At 41.8% G+C, this 22,460-nt stretch overlaps 1 protein-coding gene across 2 annotated transcripts in view; it reads right to left on the minus strand.

The window, feature by feature from the left end:
- The window catches only part of LOC115477466 (inositol 1,4,5-trisphosphate receptor type 2), an 801,768-nt gene that overhangs the window by 371,653 nt on the left and 407,655 nt on the right, over positions 1-22,460 (minus strand). For both annotated transcript variants that reach the window (XM_030214365.1, XM_030214364.1), the window contains exons 29-31: positions 18,104-18,304; positions 6,724-6,975; positions 512-637 (exon numbers count right to left, since the gene is read on the minus strand). In XM_030214365.1, coding sequence (XP_030070225.1) covers positions 512-637; positions 6,724-6,975; positions 18,104-18,304 — 579 coding nt within the window. The remainder of the gene's footprint in view (positions 1-511; positions 638-6,723; positions 6,976-18,103; positions 18,305-22,460) is intronic.

The raw sequence follows: 22,460 nt of genomic DNA on the forward strand, positions 1-22,460 counted from the left end.
AAGACAATATATGCAGAATCATGAGAACAGCCAGATAATCTATGGAACCCATCTTAAACTAGACTAGAATCTTATAAAATAACCCTTTGCTCTATAGGAAGCCAATGTATTAACAAGGACTACAGTAAACATGTGTTAAAAGTCACACAGCATTAACTTGCTGAATATTTAGAAGCCAATGTAAAACCCATATTAGTGTACTTTAACATAAGTGTAAGGTTTGTAAGTGATACATTGGCTCCTATATATTCAACTCATCATACTTAATAAATAAGTGAAACACATGGTTTTTCTAGTGCTTTTCAATTCAGATTCTGAAAATAACCATATTAGATAGAGGTCATTTTCAATATCATAGGTGCCAGGCCCACGCTCTACTTCCCACCTTTGGTATACTTTCACATAAGTCATTGTGCTTCCAGACAGATGGACTGAACCAGTCCCTAGATGCATTTATACATGAATTGAAATATACCGAAAACACACATACTGTTCAAGTAGTAAAACTTACCCTTGCCATATCAACAAGGAAGTTTTCAAATAATTTCCAAATGTGATTACTGGTATAGATCTCCTTCATCTCTACTTCTGTATCCACGTAGCAGTGGTTAACAAAATTCACATAAGCAATCTTAACCTGACAGAACAAAGCAGATTATGGTAATAGAAATCTTCACATCAGCAAAATTCTTTCATATAAATGACTGAACAAATAACAGCATTTTTCTCTTCATTCTGCCATACTCTAAAAGAATGCATACTAAATAGTAATGCTCATCTAATGCTAGTTAAAATATTACAATTTTTTTTCAAAAGACACAGAGGACTAGGTCCAAAAAATAGGTGCAGTTATGACCCACACTAAGATGGTATTCTGCAAAGAGAACTCAAAATATTAGCTTAGTGTGCATTTCACGCCTAACTTGTGTAAATGCATGCGCCCAACTGAAGGTGTACAAATGCAAGTATTCTATAACATTACGCCTAATTTCTAGAAACACCCTGACCTACCCCATTTGGAGTTGTGAGCTGTGAAATTTAGGCGCACGTTATAGAGTAGGGCGTAAGGCAGAATTACTGCCAGTTGTGCTTGTTAAATCCAATAATTGATTGTTAGCGCCTAATTGACTAATTAGTTTACACATCTATCTGGAAACTGCACCCAAATTTGGGTGACCTATATAGAATCTGAGAGAAAATGGGAGAAAAGTTCTTACTCTTGAAATTCTTTAAACAACTGCGCCACAATTCCATGGAGTAGTGATTTTGTAAGACTTAGGGCCCCTTTTACTAAGTGGCGGTAAGACCAACGCAGGCTTACAGCTCGCTAAACAGGTAGTACTGCCAGGCTACTGCAGCAGCCAGGCAGTACTTCCCATTCCTAGCGTCGGGGTGTACCCAGAGGTAATCAGACAGTGCCACATGCTGTCTGGTTACCGCCGGGTTAGTGGGTGGTGGTAAGGACTCTCACCCATAATGGCCGTGCGGCAAGTGTTTTACTTGCCACATGGCCATTTCCTGCAGGAAAGAGAGACTTCCCTTGTACCCACTGTGGTAAAAGGGGGACTTGCTGCAAGTGAAAAACATGCGACGATGCCAGCACAGGCCCCCTTTTGCCATAGCTTGGTAAAAGGGACCCTTACAAGCTCATTTTCAAAGCATTTAGCCTCCCAAAGTTCCATAGAAACCTATGGAATTTAGCCTCCCAAAGTGCTTTGAAAATATGCCTCTTAGTTACCCAGTGTGGTGAATATTGGCTATAATATCCCAAATTTAAATTAATTTCAAAATTTCTAATCTGCACTTTACCTTCAAAATTCTAGGCAGTTATATAATTAAGTTATAAACATCAGTCAGCATAATCACAAGATACAATCAATTTCATGTAATAAATCTACTATAATAAAATGCACCCTCAACGTTCTGAAGCTGACTCCGTGGCTTCAGTAAAGGGTTCGTAATGGTGAAGCCATCCGACTCACCATGTCTCTCTGCCCCGCCCTCGCGTCACAACGTGATGACGTCCAGGGCGGAACACTGACACACACACGACACACCCTCCCAGCTCGCCAACAATGCTAACCCCCCCCCCCCCCCACGCGCTCAACAGCCGCACTCCCATGCCTCCCGAATTAGCCACCCTCCCGACCCGAAAAGGTAAGTTATTCTTTAGCACAAGCTGAGTATCGGTGACGGAACAAAAGCAGCTGAAAACCAGATTTTCTGGTGCTGCTTTTGAACCAGAAAGGAGCAAAACAATAGTTTTCTGTTCTGTAATGCCCTCTCCAACTTTATCTCCTCCCATCTTGTCCACAATCCTCATGTCAATATTCAGCAAATGATCTGAGTCTAATGTGGAAGAAAAAAAAGGATGGCATATGAGGGGAAGGAATGGAGATGGCAGCACATTGATTTTGGGGAGGGGAGGGGGGGAGGTGGAGAGAAGAAAAAGTGAAAGCTGGAGAGAGCAGTATGTGGGAAAAAAATGTGGAGAGGCTGCAGCAGATACAGCCAATGACTTTCTGTGATCCAAGGTCTTGGGATTCAGCAGAGGGCAAAATGTGGGAGGAGGAAGGAGCAGTGGTGTGAATAAGCCAGTATGTTCAGATACAAAGTACCAGGTGGATTTTTTTTTGCCAACGTCAGACTATTGCAGCAAAGAAAAGGCTGTAAATCAAAGTAATTAATGCACTCTCTCCAAAACAGCCTAAAAAATCCAACCTATTAGCTGAGGTACAGGACTGGGTCTACCAATAGGCGGGCAGCAGAACTGGGGAAGAGGGCAGTAGCACCAGAGAGTTGCAGGGGAATAACTTGAAGGAATTGAAGTCTAGGAGCCTATTTACTGAACCAGATTGGATGTCTAACACAGGTTTTAAAGTACATTAAGAGCATGATAGTAGATTAACTATTAGTGAGCACTAATTGCCACATGAAAAACTTATGATGGAAATTCGCATGAGGGGGCATACAGGGGCAAATTGTAGCAAGGTATCAAGAACGGGGAACTTTTAAAAATTTCAGCCCAGCCCATTTCTTTTTGTGCGCATGCTGATGATGCTCTCTGGTCCTGACTCTGGCTGCACTTGGCCCACCATGGAATGCCCAAATGCCTGATAGGGCAATCTGCCCCGGGGCATGGAATGGGGCAGGGACTGCACCTTGCAGATAAAATGAAGCTCATTATCATGTATTTATTTATTTATTTATTGAAAACTTTTATATTTTGCCTATAATCCTAAACATATTACAAAAATCTATGTGCAACTGATAATGTAATACAATTAACTGCACCTCCATTCTGTGTTAGCTTTCTGCTGTTAATGTGTGGTATATGTATGCACCTCTACAAGATTGTATAGGTATTCCTAGGGTATCATTTGGGTGGTGTGGAGGCAGAATTATAATGTCCCCTTGCACTTTCTAAAAATACACAGGTACGCATGCAGAGTACATGCACACGTTTACACCAACTTCAGAGCAGCAGTTGTTTGCTTTTGGACCTGATTCTGGGAACCTATTTTATAAAGGAGCATTGGTGCCTATGTTGACTTTATTAAGTAGTCAAAGCACTTATCTGATGTTGGCAGCTGAGGGCAGGGCCGTGCCGATGCAGTAAGCGGGGTAAGCACCGCAGGAGGGCGCCCACCTCTGGAGGGCGCCGCCGCGGTGCTTACCCTCGCCCCGCGCCGCCGAGGCCTTTAAATCTTTTACTTGCAGTCGCAGCAGCGTCTGTGAAAGCGGAGCGCTGCCGACGTCTCCCTTCCCTTCGCGCTGTTGGTTCCCTCAGTGTCCCGCCTTCTTCTGACGTCAGAAGAAGGCGGGACACTGAGGGAACCAACAGCGCGAAGGGATGGGAGACGTCAGCAGCGTTCCGCTTTCACAGACGCTGCTGCGACTGCAAGTAAAAGATTTAAAGGCCCCCAGGGCGCGCCGCGATCATCTTCACGGGGGGGCGCGCGCCCGCGCGCCAACTGTTCATCTGCGGGGGGGGGGGGCGCCAACTGTTCGTCTGCGGGGGGCGGCACAGACCCTTGGCACGGGCCTGGCTGAGGGATCAATTATTCCAACATGAGTCATGTTTTGCTAAAATGCTGATCAAGAAACAGCCCCCTGCAAAGAAGATGTGCCGTGTAAGATGTCAAAACGTGAAGTAAAATATGCAGGTGCTTTTAGTTGCCCATTGATGAAATAACAACATACCTGGCTAGATCTCAAATGGCGAGTGCTAGAGCAAATCCGAAAAGGATGGGAGGGAGGTCAATATGAATGAATCTTGAATTATAAAGAACAGTTTTGGATTTTCACATAACAGATAGTCATTCCAAAGGGTTTAAACGTAGAATTACAATGAATGATATTGGTGTGAATCCCTTGCTTTTTGATTAGTGGACTCGAAATCTGCTGTCGCTATAAAACTAGGAATGTAGAACGCTACCGCCATCTTGACAGTAGAAGTATACTGCAGTCGGCATGATGGGTCTGGTTAAAACATTAGTTTAAAACGTTTTCCATAGAAAGTAAAAAGTTTTAAATGTATCATTTTACTTCAAGGTTTTACATCTTACACAGCACGTCTCCTTTGCAGGGAGCTGTCTCTTGATACAGTGTTTCAGCAAAACATGACTCATGTCGGAATAAGTGATCCCCTGGCCAACAACATCAGATAAGTGCTTTGAACTTTATAAATAGTATTAACTAGTAAAAAAGGCCCGTTTCTGACACAAATGAAACGGGCGCTAGCAAGGTTTTCCTCGGAGTGTGTATGTTTGGGAGAGTGTATGTGAGAGTGACTGTTTGAGAGTCAGAGTGAAAGTGTGAGTGTGTGTGTGTGAGAGAGAGAGTGAGTCTGGGTGTGAGTGTGTTTGTGAGAGAGTGTGTGTGTGAGAATGTGAGTGTGTGCAAGTGTGTATGTTAGACACAGTGTGAGAGAGTGTGTGTGTGTGTGGGCGAGAGAGAGAGTGTGTGTGAGACACAGATTCTCTGTGAGAGTGAGTGTATGAGACCAAGCGAGTGTGTGAGTGACTGTGTGGCACATAGAGTGTGAATGTGATACAGTGTGAGACAGAGTGTGTGAGAGTGAGAGTCAGAAAGACATTGTATATGAGAGAGTGTGAGCCCTGCCCTCCCAATCCATGCCCATCTGTCACCTGTCCCCTCCATTCATCCCTTTCCAGCAATTCCCCTCTCTCCCTGAGCCCTGCCCTCCCAATCCATGGCCATCCATGCTCCTCTGTCCCCTGCCGCCTCCATTCATCCTTTTCCAGCAATTCCTCTCTCTCCCTGAGCCCTGCTCTCCCAATCCATGGCCATCCATGCTCCTCTGTCCCCTGCCGCCTCCATTCATCCTTTTCCAGCAAGTCCCCTCTCTCCCTTCCATGACCCCCCCTCGCATCCATGCTCCTCTCTCTCCCATATCCCAGTCTGGCCCGCCCTCTTCTCCCCCCCCCTTCGCATCCATGCTCCCCCCCTTCGCATCCATGCTGTCGTTTCTCCCCTGCCCTCCCGCTCCCATTGTTCAACTTTACTGCCCATTGTCTTCTCTCTCCCCTATTTCTATTTTTTTTTTTCTTCTTCTTTTTAAATTTACCTCCGTGGCGGTTCCGGCAGCGCAGCGTCAGGGAAGGAGGCGGCGCTCCCAACATCTCCAGCCTTTCCTTCGCTGTGTTCCGCCTTCTTCTGACGTCAAGGATGATGTCAGAAGAAGGCGGAACACAGTGAAGGGAAGGCTGGAGACGTCGAGAGCGCCGCCTCCTTCCCTGACGCTGCCGGATTTGTTTGTTTTTGTTTCCGCCCTCGACGTCATGACGTTTGACGCGAGGGCGGGGCAGAGACGGCTGGGTGGCTTCACACCACGAACGCCACAAACCCTACAGCCAGGGAGTGACGTCAGATGGCTTCAGAACGTTGTCCTCATTAGAACGTTCACGGTGCGTTTTATTATATTAGATAGTTGCAAGTTTTATAAATTTCAAAAATTCTCTGAATATTTATGCATTATAAGACTTTCAAAAAATGGACTGGTGATGATATGGGAGGACACAGCTTGATGGTTTAAGACAAGTGATTCCATCAAGGTTCTCCAATGAGGTCCACCAAAACAACTAAAATTAAACAATCAAAGTCAAGCTTGACATTGCTATAGATAAGACTTACCTTTTTGCTACATGGATATAGGTGTCCTCTCATAAAATTATCCCCCCCCCCAAAAAAAAAAAACCAAACAAACAAGTATTCTGATACTTACAAGGACTCTGATAAGAGTAAGCAAAGGAGCATCTTCAGATCAGCTGTTTATTTATAAAGCATAAATGCAGAGACCCATAATCAGTCAAATAACAATTTAGAGCTTCTATAGATATAACCACAAAATACTATGGGGCCATTTCTAATCCCAAAAACCAGCTACAATGGTGGCATTCCGGGCGCAGAGTCAGCACTTAACTGGTTAAAGTTGACCGCAAAAAAGGCAGTCCTATCTTTAGGTGGCTCTTTATAGCCGGTAAAGTGTTAAATATTGCACTTAATCGTCTACATTTTGGCTGGTTCCGTATACCCAGAAATTCAATGTCAGAGCCTGGGAGTGGCCTGGCATTGTGTTTCTGGATATAATGCTGCTGGCTATCAGCAAAAACCTGATTGTCGCTGGCTGAACATCAGGCCCACCTCTTCCAAACAATAAACCAGTAAAAATAGGAGCAATGGTATTACTATGAGATTTACCTCTGGTATGCAGTCATCATGGGTTACAACTCTCACTATGTCATCTAGCGGTAGGAGAGAATTGCATTTGATCTCTGTGTACACATTCTTCCCTTCTGTGCAGGCTGCCAGCAATTCTACCAGTGTGATGTGATAAGCTAAGGGACTACTTTCATCTGCTCGTTCTCGCTCAGAACACATCATTTGAAGAAGGATTGGAAAAGATGCTCTGTCATTGTAGAATATCAACACATCTTCACCTCCATTTACCAGCTGAAACAACAGAATTATGAATTTACAGAATGCATTTTAACCAAACGTTATCTCTATACGCTTAACAATCTAAATATATAGGGCCTGATTCCGTAAATGGCCTTCAAATATCAGCACCACAAGAACTCGGTGCTCAGCCCTAGAAAGGACGGTCCTGGCTAAGCACCTTTTATAGATAGTACCATAGCACCAATTCCCCACACACAACTTTGGGCATGAGAACTTATGCCTGCTGAAACCAGGTGTAAATCCTGGCACATTGGGTGCGCATCCTCAGTATTCAATAACACTGTGCCCAAATTTTCAGAATGCTCCTGACCTGTCCATGCCCCTCCCATGGCCATTCCCCTTTTGGATTGTGCACTCTAGGATTTGGGCACCCAATGTTATAGAATAGTGCACAGCTAGATGCATGCACAACTCCTGGTGCCAAATGACGTCAATAATTGATTGTTAGCATCTAGTTATTGCTTATTAATGGTTCATTAATCATGTTGAGCACAAATCTCAGGATCACACCCAAATTTGGGCAACCATTATAGAAGCTGGGGGCACAGCAGGTCAACATTCAAAACCATTTATTTATTTTGACATTTATACCCCACATTATCCCAAACATTCTCGAGTTCAATATGCTTACAATAAATAAAACAGGCGGCAAGATTTACAATACCATAAACAAAATATCAAGTAAGAGCACAAATAAGATATAAATAAGAACTAAATAATAAACTATTGATGGCCAGTTACAATCTAACACACTCCATCAATGGATAGAAACCTCTCAAAGAGGAAAGCTTTCAGTCTTTTCGAAATACCAAGTAATCAGGTCGACTCTTGATTGCCATCGGCAGTGAGTTCCATCACTTAGCACCTTGGTATCTAAAGTCTGCAGAGTGAACCGACTTATAGAGCACTCTCTCTTGCAATCTGGAAGATGAAGTCTAAGGCTGCACCTAGAACCAGAGGTTATATTGTGTACGGGAATAGTTATTAAAGGCTGCATGTAATCCGTTGTGTCATGCCATATAATATTTGAAAGACAAAAACACATCATTTAAAAATACTCATGGCTTTAATGGACAGCCAGTGCAGCTTTCATAATAATGGAATGGCTCTATCAAAATGTGATATCTTGAGGATAAGCCTAACTGCTGTATTGTGGACCATTTGCAGCCGTTTTAGGATGACCGTCTGCTTGTATGGTCAATAGCAGCTCTGACTCATGGCCTGCCAGGTGGGTTGCCAAGTGTGCAGGCAGTGCTTTCATAACGGCATCAAGGCCTATATGATCACACTCCTAGGAAAAGGTTGGGCGTTCTTCAGACCACCTGAGTGGTATCTGGACAGAAGCAACAGGGAAAGCAAAGTCCTGGCTGTTCTGCTCATTCTTATGCAGTGCATGTATACCACCTGGCCTTCTTTCATCTGTAGGATCTTGAGTGGCTTGCAAAGGAGGAAATCTTTTAATTATGTTTCAAATGACTGGCCACTGTTACCAGGACTGTATTATCCTAGAACACTTAAATAGCTGAAACCTGTGGCTATGGCTGAGCTACACTGTTTCATTGTAATCCTTAATGAAAGCAATGTTTCTGAAATATATACGCATGAAATTATACATGTACATTTCTACATGTGTACTTTTAGCAAGTATACATGTCCTTTGGGGAAGGGGCAGAGATATGTGTATTGTATAAATTTCACGGCCCTTTCTAAACAGTTCAAAAAATGCAGGTGCACAGTTAGGATCCCAATTTTCTGACACCCATCTCTAGCTACCCAACCTATACAAAATTACCCACCTCATTCGAGGTGTGGTTGCCTATGGGTAGACACAGAGGCATCATGATATTCTCCATTTCTTTCCCAATAACCCAAGTATTCTATTATTTTTTAAAATCACCAATGCACACTGAACTAAGGATTTCAACATATAATCTATAATGATTCCAAGATCCTTTTTCTGGGAGGTAACTCCTACTATGGAACCCAGCATTTTTTTTGTTACATTTGTACCCCGCGCTTTCCCACTCATAGCAGGTTCAATGCGGCTTACATATTATATACAGGTACTTATTTGTACCTGGGGCAATGGAGGGTTAAGTGGCTTGCCCAGAGTCACAAGGAGCTGCCAGTGCCTGCAGTGGGAATTGAATCCAGTTCTCCAGGACCAAAGTCCACCATGCTAACCACTAGGCCACTCCTCCACTCCTATGGTTAGGATTATTTTTTCCCTTGTCCATGATTCTGCACTTGTTCACATTAAAATTCATCTACCAAGATATCCCGTACCCTTCTCATAGAATGTCTTCTTGCAACTCCTCATTTGCAAATTTGATCACCTCATTCATGTCCAAACCATATATATGTTAAAAAGAACAGGTCCCAGGACAGGTTCTTTGGGCACTCTACTATTTACTTATTTCCAGTGGAAAATCTAACCCATTAGTCCTACTTTCTGATCCCCATCTTTAAACCAGTTAGCAATTTACAACAAAATATTGCTTCCTATCCCATGTGTTTTAATTTCCTGAAGAATCTCTCAGGAGGGACTTTGTCAAATGCTTTCTGTAAATCCAGATACACTGTATAGATGGCTTACCATTATCAAATGTTTATTTATTTATATGCACAAAAATATATAGACTGGTATATATAGACTGGTAAGACAAGGCTTACTTTTGCTAAACCAGAGTTGGGTCTTCCTCATTAAGCCATGTATAATCATATGACCAGTAATATTACTTTTCAGAATAACTTCTATCATTTGTCCAGCAATGATGTCAGGTTCAATAATATGGCTTCTCAGATCACTAATGGAGCTCTATTTAAAAATTGGTGCATTACTGGCAACCCTCAAATCTCAGGTTATATAGTTGATTTTAATGATAGCTTACCAATGACAGGCCTGTAATTTCATATTACAGTTGTTTCAAAACTCTGGTATGACCACCATCCTCTTCTGGTGATTTGTTGGAAAATCCCCAGGTCATATGTTACTCTTTAGTTCAGAGGTTTTTAACCAAGTCCTTGCGGAACACCCAGCCAGTCGGGGTTTTCAGGATATCCCCATTAACCCCAACTAGCTGGGTGTGTCCCAAGGACTAGGTTGAAAATCTCTGCTTTAGTTGGTCAGTTTTCTCTATCACATCTTCCAGCTTCACAGTGATTTGCTTCACTTCCTCTCAATCATCAAGAACTTGATTCTTTTGCACTGGTTTATGCTTGTGCCAGTTCTTTGTATCATAAGGCCCCCATGGCTCCATTCAGGACTTCACTAACTTAAGTGTAGACTTTGTAGAACAGAACAGAACATATTTGGCATTAACATGGCACTTCAATATAATGCAGCCTTTGCAAGTCAGAACTTTGTTGTTGTTTTTTTTTTTATTTTCATCTGAAACAAGCTAAGAAGAGCTATTTTATGTCTCTGATTGGTTCTTCTTTCAATCCTCCTAAGCATCTTTTTCATTTAGTTTTGCAAGTTATTACTTGCAAAGCTGTCTGCTCTACTGATTCTCTCCCTTTGGCTGATGTATATTGTAGACAAATTTTATGCTCTTTGTCATGAGCTAACTCAGTTCACTTCTTCTGAAAAACTCTTTCCAACTCAGGATACATCTTCTAATCAGTCTTTGTCTACATCTTGGACGATCCTTTTCTTTTCTTATGTTGATGTCTCTCTGTGTCAGACTGGGTTCAATAAGACTGACGACCTGTGCTTTGGACCCTCTCTTACTACTGGCTTCGATCTTCTCAAGGTTTACTTCCACTTCTGCTGATTTTAATCAACCACAATTTTTCTTCCTGTACCCTCTCTGTGGAAAAAAGCTTTAGTCTTACCTATTGTAGGAAAAAAAAAAAGCCCTCTTCATACGGTCATACCATCTAATTACCGTCCAGTTTCTAATCTTTGTGTTCCTTTTAAACTTATCAAAAAAATATGGTTTCTTAAACAGATCCTCTCTCATTTTGAATACTCTCTTGTTCTTCACCCACACCAAGCAGGATTTTATTTATTTATTTATTGTATTTGTACCCCACATTTTCCCACCTTTTTGCAGGCTCAATGTGGCTTACAGAGTTTGGAAATGAAAACGTCGTTACATGATTTGAAAAAAAAAAACAGTCAATCATAAGCTGAGGTGAGAGAGGAATTCAGATGGAAAGTGTTAGGTAAGGTCATGTGAGAGGTGTTTTAGGTGTACTTGGGTAGTTTAAGGAATGATTTGTTTCATTGAGGGTGACTTTTGTAGGCTCTGTTGAAGAGCTATGTTTTCAGAGCTTTGCGAAAGTTGTTAGATTGGTTATGGTTTTCAGGGCCATGGGTAGTGCGTTCCAAGACAGTATCACAACATGGAGTCTGTGGTGACTTCTCTTCTCAGCAAACTCTGATCCAAACTTGATGAGGGTGATATCACTTTAGTTATTTTTATCAACCTTTCTGCGGCTTTTGATCTGGTCGATCATGCATGCAAGTGTTTACCTGACATTGGAATGGAATTTCCTCAGTTAGGGTTACCATATTTGCCGTGAGAAAAAAAACAGGACACAAAATATCACCCCGCCCCCATCACACCCCCACTCCGCCTTCTGTCACACCCCATCCCCTGTCACCTTGACCCCCCCAAGAAAGCAGATTCCCTCCCTCCCCCCATGTATAGCCCCTCCCCAATCTTTTTTCCAGCCTCCCTTCACCAATATGACTTCATTCACATCCCCTCCCTTCCTGTACCTTATTGTAGTGCCCTGGTGGTCTAGTGGCCTCTTAGGTACAAGAAAGAGACCCCTCTTTCCTGCCCAGTACAGCTACAGACCTGTCTTGCTCCCAACGCTGCTTCAAAATGGCTGCCAAAAGTTCAAGCAGTGACCTTGCAAGACTTCTGCGGAAGGGGAGGGGAGGATGGGACACCCTGAGGCCCATATGCCCATCCACCCGCCAGCCTGCCTGTTCATCCACAAACCCGGACAAACAGACAGGCTGGCAAAACTCACCTGGATGTCCCTCAATGTCTTCAAAAAGAGGACATGTCCAGGTAAAACCAGACATATGGTAACCCTATCCTCAGTTCATGATTCAGACTCTGCACTTTTATCTTAACCTAAAAGAAGTAATGTCATTGAACTGGTAGAAACACAGTAGAATCAAACATAATTTTCATAGACCTTTACCATATAAAGGACCTTACAAGCCCAATTCACATCTGATACGTGCATAAACTGGCACTAAAATATTTAACTTGCATAAATGTCTAAGTCCCCATTTTACAAAGCTGGTATATGCACATATCAAACAAAGTCTAGGCATGTTTTGGGTGGGGACAAGTCCATAGACATTTATTCCCCATTTCAGACTGGGACTAAATGTCTATGTCCTAAAAGACAACTGAAGTGATATCTGCTACCAAGCAGGTTTAGGATTTGGTAAACAGCAGCTATTAAGCAGCACTCTATCAGAGTGATTAGGAGGGGTTGCCACCTTAATCCCCCAGTGTTTTTTTATCTTCACCACCACCCCTCAAATGCCAAATCAGAAAGGAGAAGCAGTCACTGTGACAGTATTGTGATAATACCTGGTTATGTTTCTAAAGTCACAAATATAACTGGTTATGTGTCAGCATATAACTGGTTATGTTGCCACTGTACAACATAACTAGTTATGTGCTGACTTTCAACCCATCAATATTAGATACATCTATTTTTCTAAAATGGATATTTATGCCACATGCACCCAGTGCATAAATGTACATTTCTCCTGAATTTTAGAACAGGCTCTATGTCAGCAGATTCTGTTCTAAAATACTAGTGAAGCTTCAGACACATGACCTGCATGTCTTAATTCCTACTTCTACAACCTGTCTAAAATGGGGCTGAAAATGTATACATGTGCACCTACACAGAGTTCATACTAATTTAATAAGACAAATTATGATATGTTTGATACTCTCTGAAATTGTATATGCAACCACTTAAGTTGATGTATGTCGTAAGGAAGAACTGTTTGCCATTTCATACTCTAATATCGCAAAAATAGTGGCATTGCCTTTCCCAGAGACATCATGCAAATCAAAATTCAGTAGAACTCTTACAAAACTCTTCAAGGCTAGATGGATATTTGTCTGTTTTTTTTGTTTCAATTAAAATTGCTGCATTTTGTAGAACTCTTATTTTTTATGTTATTGCACTATGAATCAGGAATTTTTCTGGCTTAAGTAACACATGACTTAGGAAAGATATGCAGTGTGGCATGGCAACATTGCATAGATTGATCCATATTATATACACATAAAAATATAGTAAGATGATTTTGAATATTGACATTAATGTGGCTAACATCAGAGTTAACTGTTTATGCAGAAAATCTGGAGCCAACTACTGCATCACTTTTAGCTCACTAATTCGATGACCAGTCAGTTATGTATTTAGGAAGAGAAGGGCAAGGAAGCTTTCTGGGGGCGGGGGTCAAAAGTCATCTGGATAGCACCAATATTCAGAGAAATCTGGATAACTTTATCCATTTAAGCAGGACTATATGATAGCTGTCCTAAATTTAAAAGACCACAAATTCAGGGATTCTAAATAGATGCCATGGCTAAACGTTGAAGAGAGATGAATGAGACTATCAATTTGGAAGAGTATATACCTGGTATAGAAGAGATTCACCAGGGATTACGAAGAAGAAAGTGGCATTTGAAGGATCCTCCGAAGATAGTGGTGATGCAAGTACTGGAAGTGACCATGAAACCAAAGGATGATCGGGGGAAGGGCAGGAATCGAACAATATAAGAACAAGAACAAGGGGTGGCCAACAAAAGCAACAACAGACTCACAAAGATCAATATCGTCCGGGGGACTCCCGAGGTCGGAGAGCTCGGAGATAATAGTAAATATATCTTCTTATGAGCTTACAGATCAACAAAAAGGTCTTTTAGACCTTGGATTGGTCCTTTCCGCCTACGGATAGCATTACAAAAAGTTGTTCGAAAGTTACAATGTAAACTATTTTTCATGGATCATCAGAGTGGAATTGATATATCAGTAGTTAAGCCACCATCCAGATGGTATCCCCCTGGACCTATTAATCCTGTAATACCAACTTTTAGAGATCTAGTCCTGCGGGACTTGGAAAAAATATATATAGAGAGAGTCATCAGGAGAGATCTAAAAACAATTTGACCCTGGGACAATGGCAGGCTCTGAAGAGCCTTGTGAATGAGCCATCGATCATTGTGCTTAGAGCCGATAAAGGGGGAGCAACGGTAATTAGGGACAAGCAACAATATCATAATGAAGCTATTAGACAACTGAGTGATCAGGTGGCATACAGGAAACTATCTGGAGATCCTATGGAGGCATTACAGGCTCGGATTAAAGAGCTTGTTACAGATGCGGTGAAAATCAATATGCTGACCTCTAAAGAAGGAAAATTTCTGATTGAGGAGAATCCCCAAACTCCGAAGATATATTTTCTACCAAAGATACATAAAAGTATAGACTCCCCTCCTGGTCGTCCGATTGTCTCCACGAAGTTATCTGTGTTAGAACCGTTATCTATCTTTATTGATGCATTTTTGAAAAAGCATGTATCTGATATGAAGTCTTATTTAAAAGGCTCTTCTCACTTTTAAAGAGAACTTGAAAGAGTAGATGGAATATCTTCAGACACGTTGCTGGTGACACTAAACATTGTGTCACTATATACTAAGATCCCTCAATCAGGAGCTCTTCGGATTATTAAAGATCTAGTGGAGGCACGACCAGGACCTCAGCGAATATCATCTGAGTTTATCCTTTTGTTAGCAGAATTAGTGATTTCCAGTAATTATTTTTGGTTTGACAAGAACTTTTATCTACAGACTGAAGGAGTGGCAATGGGGGTCACTTTAGCTCCCTCTGTGGCCACCTTATATATCGCTCAGTTGGAATCGGAGAAGATATACTGTTCCCAATATTTTAAATCCATGTCTATATGGAAACGTTTTTTGGATGACATTTTTTTTCTATGGACTGAGTCAGAACAGGCTTTGCAGGATTTTATTACATGGTTGAATACATTGGATGTCAATATTTCCTTCACGATGTCATCGAGCAAAGTGGCGATTGAATTTTTGGATTTATGGGTGTATAATGAGGAAGATAAACTATTAACATCTCTGTATCGTAAGCCTGTTAGTAGGAATACTTACAGTTTGGAAGCTTTCATCCATATCATTTAAAGTTCAATCTTCCAGTGAGCCAATTTTTGAGGGTGAGGAGAGTCTGCTCTTTGGTTGAGGAATTTAAAAGTCAGTCAAGGGAATTAAAATCAAGATTTTTACCCTGGGGCTACCCACGTGCAGCCATTCAAAAAGCATACACTAGAGCAAGATATGCTCACCGTCCCTGGCTTCTGATGGAGAAGAATGACAGCGAGGAAATTGAAAGTCTAACTTGCGTTTTACCTTTTTTCAGAGACTAGCCAAAAGCTAGTACAGATCATTAAAGCCCACTGGCAGGTTCTCCAACTATATCCCTGCTTTTTAGAAGCACCAATAATATCTTATACTAAAGGTAAATCGATTGGAGAGCGCTTAGCGTTTAAAAAGTTTTATGATCTAGAAGCGCGAGTTGAGGAGGGAAATCATGGAATCTGTGGACACTGCCAGTGATGTTTCTCTGCGATTATAGGCAGTTCTTGGGTGGTCCCAGGGAAAGATATAACTTTAAAATCTAGTACTCATATGAATTGCAAAAGCAAAAATGTTGTATATGTTATCTTATGTCCCTGTGACTTGATTTATATAAAAAGGGGTTCAAGATCTGTTAAGACCTGTCTCACAGAGCATAAATCTCGTATAAATACACAAAACCTCCAAGCCCCTTTGGTTGAACATTGGCTGCAGATGAAACACCAGATAGATGACATAAAATGGAGTATTATTGAACATGTGGAAGGGAGAAAGGAGGGTGGATCTACTGATAGGATCTTAAACTTTAGAGAACAGTGGTATATTTATTCATTACAGACAGTTATTCCTAAGGGATTAAACGCTGAGCTCGATTGGGCATCGTTGATATAGGTTCTGCCCAATAGGGATTCAAGGGGAGGGGCTATAGACGTCATCAGTAGAGGGTATTAAAGTTGTTGAAAAAACGCTAACGCATCTTTGTTCTTTAAATCTGAGGCAGAGCTGGCACTAAAAAAACTCTCAGGGTAAGTGTGTTTTAACATTATACCCCATGCTTATGTCCCATAAAAGTGTAGTTGGGTTGTTTGCAATGGATTAAATACTACTACTTAACATTTCTAAAGCGCTACTAGGGTTACGCAGCGCTGTACAATTTAACATAGAAGGACAGTCCCTGCTCAAAGAGCTTACAATCTAAAGGACACGTGAACAGTCAGTCTGATAGGGGCAGGCAAGTTGGGGCAGTCAGGATTTCCTGAAAGGTAAGAGTTAGGTGCCGAACGCAGCATTGAAGAGGTGGGCTTTAAGCAAAGACTTGAAGATGGGCAGGGAGGGGGCTTGGCGAAAGGGCTCGGGAAGGTTGTTCCAAGCATAGGGTGAGGCGAGGCAGAATGAGCAGAGCCTGGAGTTGGCGGTGGTGGAGAAGGGTAATGAGAGGAGGGATTTGTCTTGTGAATGGAGGTTTCGGGCGGGAACGTAAGGGGAGATGAGGGTAGAGAGGTAGTGAGGGGCAGCAGACTGAGTGCATTCGTAGGTAAGAAGGAGAAGCTTGAACTGAATGCGGTATCTGATTGGAAGCCAGTGAAGTGACCTGAGGAGAGGGGTGATATGAGTATATCGGTTCTGGCGGAATATAAGACATGCAGCAGAGTTCTGAACAGATTGAAGGGGGGATAGGTGGCTAAGTGGGAGGCCGCTGAGGAGTAAGTTGCAGTAGTCAAGGCGAGAGGTAATGAGAGTGTGGACGAGAGTTCGGGTGGTGTGTTCCGAGAGGAAAGGGCGAATTTTGCTGATGTTAAAGAGGAAGAAGCGACAGGACTTGGCTATCTGCTGGATATGCGCAGAGAAGGAGAGGGAGGAGTCAAAGATGACTCCGAGGTTGCGGGCAGATGAGACGGGGAGGATGAGGGTGTTATAGAAAGTGGAGGAAGAGGAGAAGTGGGTTTTGGTGGAAAGACGATGAGCTCGGTCTTGGACATGTTCAGTTTCAGGTGGCGGTTGGACATCCAGGCAGCAATGTCGGATAAGCAGGCTGATACCTTTGCCTGGGTCTCCGCGGTGATGTCTGGTGTGGAGAGATACAGCTGGGTGTCATCAGCATAGAGATGATACTGGAAACCATCAGATGAGATCAGGGAGCATAGGGAAGAGGTCTAGATTGAGAAGAGAAGGGGTCCAAGGACAGATCCCTGGGGAACACCAACAGATAGCGGGATGGGGGTGGAGGAGGATCCATGAGAGTGAACTCTGAAGGTGCGGTGGGAGAGATAGGAGGAGAACCAGGAGAGGACAGAGCCCTGGAACCCAAATGAGGACAGTGTGGCAAGAAGTAAATCATGATTGACAGTGTCAAACGCGGCGGATAGATCGAGGAGGATGAGGATGGAGTAGTGGCCTCTGGATTAATTAAAAGTAATTAAATTACTTTTGTTATAGGGGTGGTCCTTGAGACAGCCCTGTCTTGGGCGAAACATATGTCGGACATCCTTTAACCCCTGGGTTTGAAGAGAGATGGATATTTAAAAGATAAGTTCAATAGACTTTATAAAAAGTTTTTGAGATAATAATCAGTCATTATAGTTGACCTTTGAAGATGATGGATGTTATTAACGTTGCCATTACAATAATGAAAATGGCAACGGACATTGCTGAGGTCATTTAAATATAAAGTTTGAATTGTGAATGAATGAACTATGATCTAAGTGGAAGAGGTTTTGCTTGGAAATTATATACAAAATTATCTGTAGTTGGATATATATGATTACTTTTGATTATATGTGGATATCCAAAAAGTAGCTGAAAAATAGTAGCCGATTGTACAAGTATTATGGCTAAAAATCTGGCATAATGACAAACAGAAAGGTCCATTCATCCACCTCCTTGGAATACTGACCATAGATAGATAAATAGATAGATATACATATAATCAGAATATAAGAAATTTCAGCATACAGTACCTCAGTCATTACTACATCCTGACATTTCTTCACGTATTTGCCATCTGCTTTGACAACAGTCTGCAGGAATCGCAGGTACTCTACATGCCGCCCATGTGTCTCCACGCAGTGCACAAAATGTTGTACTACCCTATCACTGATTTCATTGCACAGATGGTAATTATTCATAAAGATGTGCCGCATAGTTTCTGCTTCCAGCAACTAACAAAAAAGAAGAAAAGAAAAATAAAGACAATGAGTAAGAATCTTCCATGTCCTACTCAAGTTGCATTCATGAACAGGTTTCCAATCAAAGAGAATTTTAATGTCACTCACAATATAATGCTTTGAAAACATATATCATTTGCCAAAGATGAAAGAAATTTTGAATGAAAACTCTGAAACAGACAACAGTGGTTGTTTTTGACAGCTTTTCATTTAAAAAATAGTTTAAAAATGACACAATGAAAAACAAAAGAATACTTTACATAAATTCATTCAAAAATATTTTCAAATGTACAAATGCATAAATAAACATGGTTTAAAGGGACAGAGTCAGCATGGTTTCAGCCAAGGGAAGTCTTACCTCACCAATTCGCTTTATTTCTTTGAAGGTGTGAATAGATATGTGGATAAAGGTGAGCCAGTTGATGTCATGTATGTAGATTTTCAGAAAGATTTTCGCAAAAAAGTTCCTCATGAGAGACGCTTGAAAAAATTAGAGTCATGGGATAGGAAGTAATGCTGTATTATGGATTAGAAATTGGTTATTGGACAGAAAACAGAGAGTATGGTAAATGACCATTTCTCTCAATGGAGGAGGGAGAATAGCGGAGTGCCTCCACTGCCTGATACACTTCAATCTACTGACAACTTTGTACATACCATCCCTCCCCCCCTTCTCCCCTGGTTCCCCTGTTCTTTTCATTCCTTCCCCTTCCTCCCTATTATTCAATTGTAGATTTATTATTGTATTAGATTAATTTACTGCATTGGCGTTCGTCTCTGCGGTGCGATGTAAGCCACATTGAGCCTGATACAGTTGGGAAAATGTGGGGTATAAATGAGATAATAAATAAATAAATCTGTACTGGGACTGGTGCTATTTAATATATTTATAAATGATATGGAAATTGGAACGAAGAGTTCCAAGAGTGAGGTGATTAAATTTGCAGATGACACAACTATTCAAGATTGTTAAAACACATGCGGACTGTGAAAAATTGCAGGAAGACCTTAGGAAATTGGAAGATTGGCCATCCAAATGGCAGATGAAATTTAATGTGGACAAATACAAAGTGAAGCACATTGGGAAGAATAATTCGAATCATATGTTACCTGATGCTATGGTCCACCTTAGGAATTAACACTGAAGAAAAAGATCTAGGTGTCATTGTAGACAATACACTGAAATCTTCTGCCCAGTGTGTGGCAGCCAGTAGCATACCAAGGGGGGGCGGTGGGGGCGGTCCGCCCCGGGTGCATGCTGCTGGGGGGGTGCCGCGCGCCTGTTGGCCAAGTCCGCTCGTTCCCTCCCTGCTGCTCCCTCTGCGCGGAACAGGTTACTTCCTGTTCCGGGGCAGAGGGAGCAGCAGGGAACAAGCGGACTCGGAGCAGACAGGTGCGTGACACCCCCCCCCCCCCAAGCAGGTAAAAATGCACCCGGGGAGGGGGGGACATCACCTTGAGTACTGATTTTAGTTCTGGTCGCTGTATCTCAAAAAAGACATAGTGGAATTAGAAATGGTACAAAGAAGAGCAACCAAAATTATAAAGGGGATGAAATTCCTCTCATATGAGGAAAGTCTAAAGAGGTTAGGGCTCTTCAGCTTGGAAAAGAGACGGCTGAGGGGAGATATGATTGAGGTCTACAAAATCCTGAGTGATGCAGAACGAGTAGAAGTGAATCTCCTTTTTTCTCTTTCAAAAAGTATAAAGACTAGGGGACACTCAATGAAGTTACATGGAAATATTTTTAAAACAAATAGGAGGAAATATTTTTTCACTCAATGAAGAGTTAAGCTCTGGAACTCTTTGCTGGAGGATGTAGCAACAGCAGTTAGTATATCTGGGTTTAAAAAAAGGTTTGGACAAATTCCTGGAGAAAAAGTTCATAGTCTGCTATTGAAAGAGATATGGGGAAGACACTGTTTGCCCTGAGATTGGTAGCATGGAATGTTGCTACTATTTGGGTTTCTGCCAGATACTTGTGACCTGGATTGGTCACTGTTGAAAACTGGATACTGGGCTAGATGTACCTATTCTTATGTTCTTAACAAATTCTGTAGAACTGTCTGACTGAACCGACTGCTACACCAGGAATCTTGCTCTAGGCAGTAGTAAGATGTGAATGTGTGGACAGAAGACCATGTTTTAACTTTGCAAATTTCCTCAATGGAGGCTAATCTCAAGTAGGCCATCAACACAGCCATGACATGACCCTCCAGAGTCAGCCCAGCCTGGGCATAAGTAAAGGAGATACAATCTAATAGCCAACTGGATAAAGTGTGTTTACCAATGGCTGTCCCAATCCTTTTTGAAACAAAAGAAACAAAAACCTGGTTAGACTGTCTATGAGCTTTATGTTGCTCCAGTTAGAAGGCCAAGGCTCACTTGCCATCCAAGACGTGCAGTGTGCTTTCACCAACATCGATATGAGGTTTTTGGAAAAGTTGGTAGAACAATGGACTGATTAAGATGGAAATCTGACATTAAGATGGAAGGAACTTAGGACGTGTGCAATGAACCACTCAATTATGATGGAACTTTGTGTAAGTTGGATCAGCTACTAGGACCTGAAGCTCTCTGACTGTGTACTGAAGTGACCACCAACAGAAATATAATCTTTCAGGTCAAAAATGTCAGGTGGCAAGTGTCAAGCGGCTCAAAAGGAGCTCTCCTCAGCTGGATGAGGACACAACGTTGAGTTCCCATGATACTGTGGGAGGTTTGATAGGGGGCTTAGTAAAAAGCAAACCTCTCATAAATTGAACAACAAAAGGCTGTCCAGAGATGGGCTTACCCTCTATATTATGATGGCAAGCACCCAGTCACACTGAGGTAAACCCTTACAGAGTTGGTTTTGAGACCAGAATCAGAAAGGTGCAGAAGGCATTCAAGCAGTTTTTGTGTAGGGCAGGAAAAGAGGATCTAAAGCCTCCTGCCCTCACACCAGATGGCAAACCACTTCTATTTAAAATTATATGACCTCTTTGTGGAATATTTCCTGTAAGCAAGCAGGACTCTGGAGACTCCCTCATGCAGTTGAAGAGATGTTAACTCTATGCTCTCAGCATCTAAGTCGTAAGGGCTAGAGACTGAGATTGGGATGCAAGACAGATCCCTCATTTTTAGTGATGAGAGTCAGAAAGTAGTCCAGTCTCCACGGATCTTCAGAGGCCAACTCCAGCAGTAGAAGAAACCATATCTGCCTCAGCTAGTATGGCACAATGAAAATCATGGTTCTCTGGTCCTGCTTGAGTTTCAGTAGTTTTACCCACAAGATGTATTGGAAGATATACAAACAGAAGATCCTTCCCCCAATGGAGGAGGAAGGCTTCCAATACTACCCTACCATGTGATCTGAGCCTGCAGCAAAACCAAGGGACCTTGTTATCAAGGTGAATACATACTTTTTTTGTAGAAAATTCTTTTCTCCTGAAAGTTTTAAATATAATGAATACTATGGGCCCGATATTCAGCACTATTTAACAGTTAAATAGAACTTAACCGGCTAAGTGCTAATATTTAGCGCAAGATAGATTTATTTCCACTTAATATTAGCACTTAAGGCATAGCAGTTAACCAATTATATTGTGCAATATAGTCAGCTATCCACAAATATTCACCTAAGTTTAGCAGACAAATCAAACCGCTTAAATAGCAGCATTATCTTTGACTACTATTAACTTAACTGTCCAGCATTGAATATTCACACAGCCGGTTAACTAATAGCTAGCCAAAAAAGACCCAGATATTCAATGTCAGTTATCAGAAATGGCGTAGCATTGAATATCCTCATTCAGCACCGCCAGCGGCACCTAACCAGGGGGTATGTGTATGTGCGCTACCAGTATGGGAGTTAAAACGAAGCCATAGTTGCTAACCCCCAAATTCTATAGAAGTCACTAAAAATTACACTTGCAATTTAATTGAATAACTAGCCAATTACGATCGATAATTGTCTTAACAAGTAATTATTCATGCTAATTGGATTTAATGAGTGGAACAGGTAGATGTGAAGCGTCTGTTTACTCTTTCCACAAATACTAGGACTAGGGGACATGCAATGAAGCTACAAAGTAGGAAATTTAAAACGAATCGGAGAAAACTTTTCTTCGCTCAACGTGTAATTAAACTCTGGAATTCCTTTGTCAGA

Source organism: Microcaecilia unicolor, chromosome 9, assembly GCF_901765095.1.
Source record: "Microcaecilia unicolor chromosome 9, aMicUni1.1, whole genome shotgun sequence".
Lineage (NCBI taxonomy): Eukaryota > Metazoa > Chordata > Amphibia > Gymnophiona > Siphonopidae > Microcaecilia > Microcaecilia unicolor.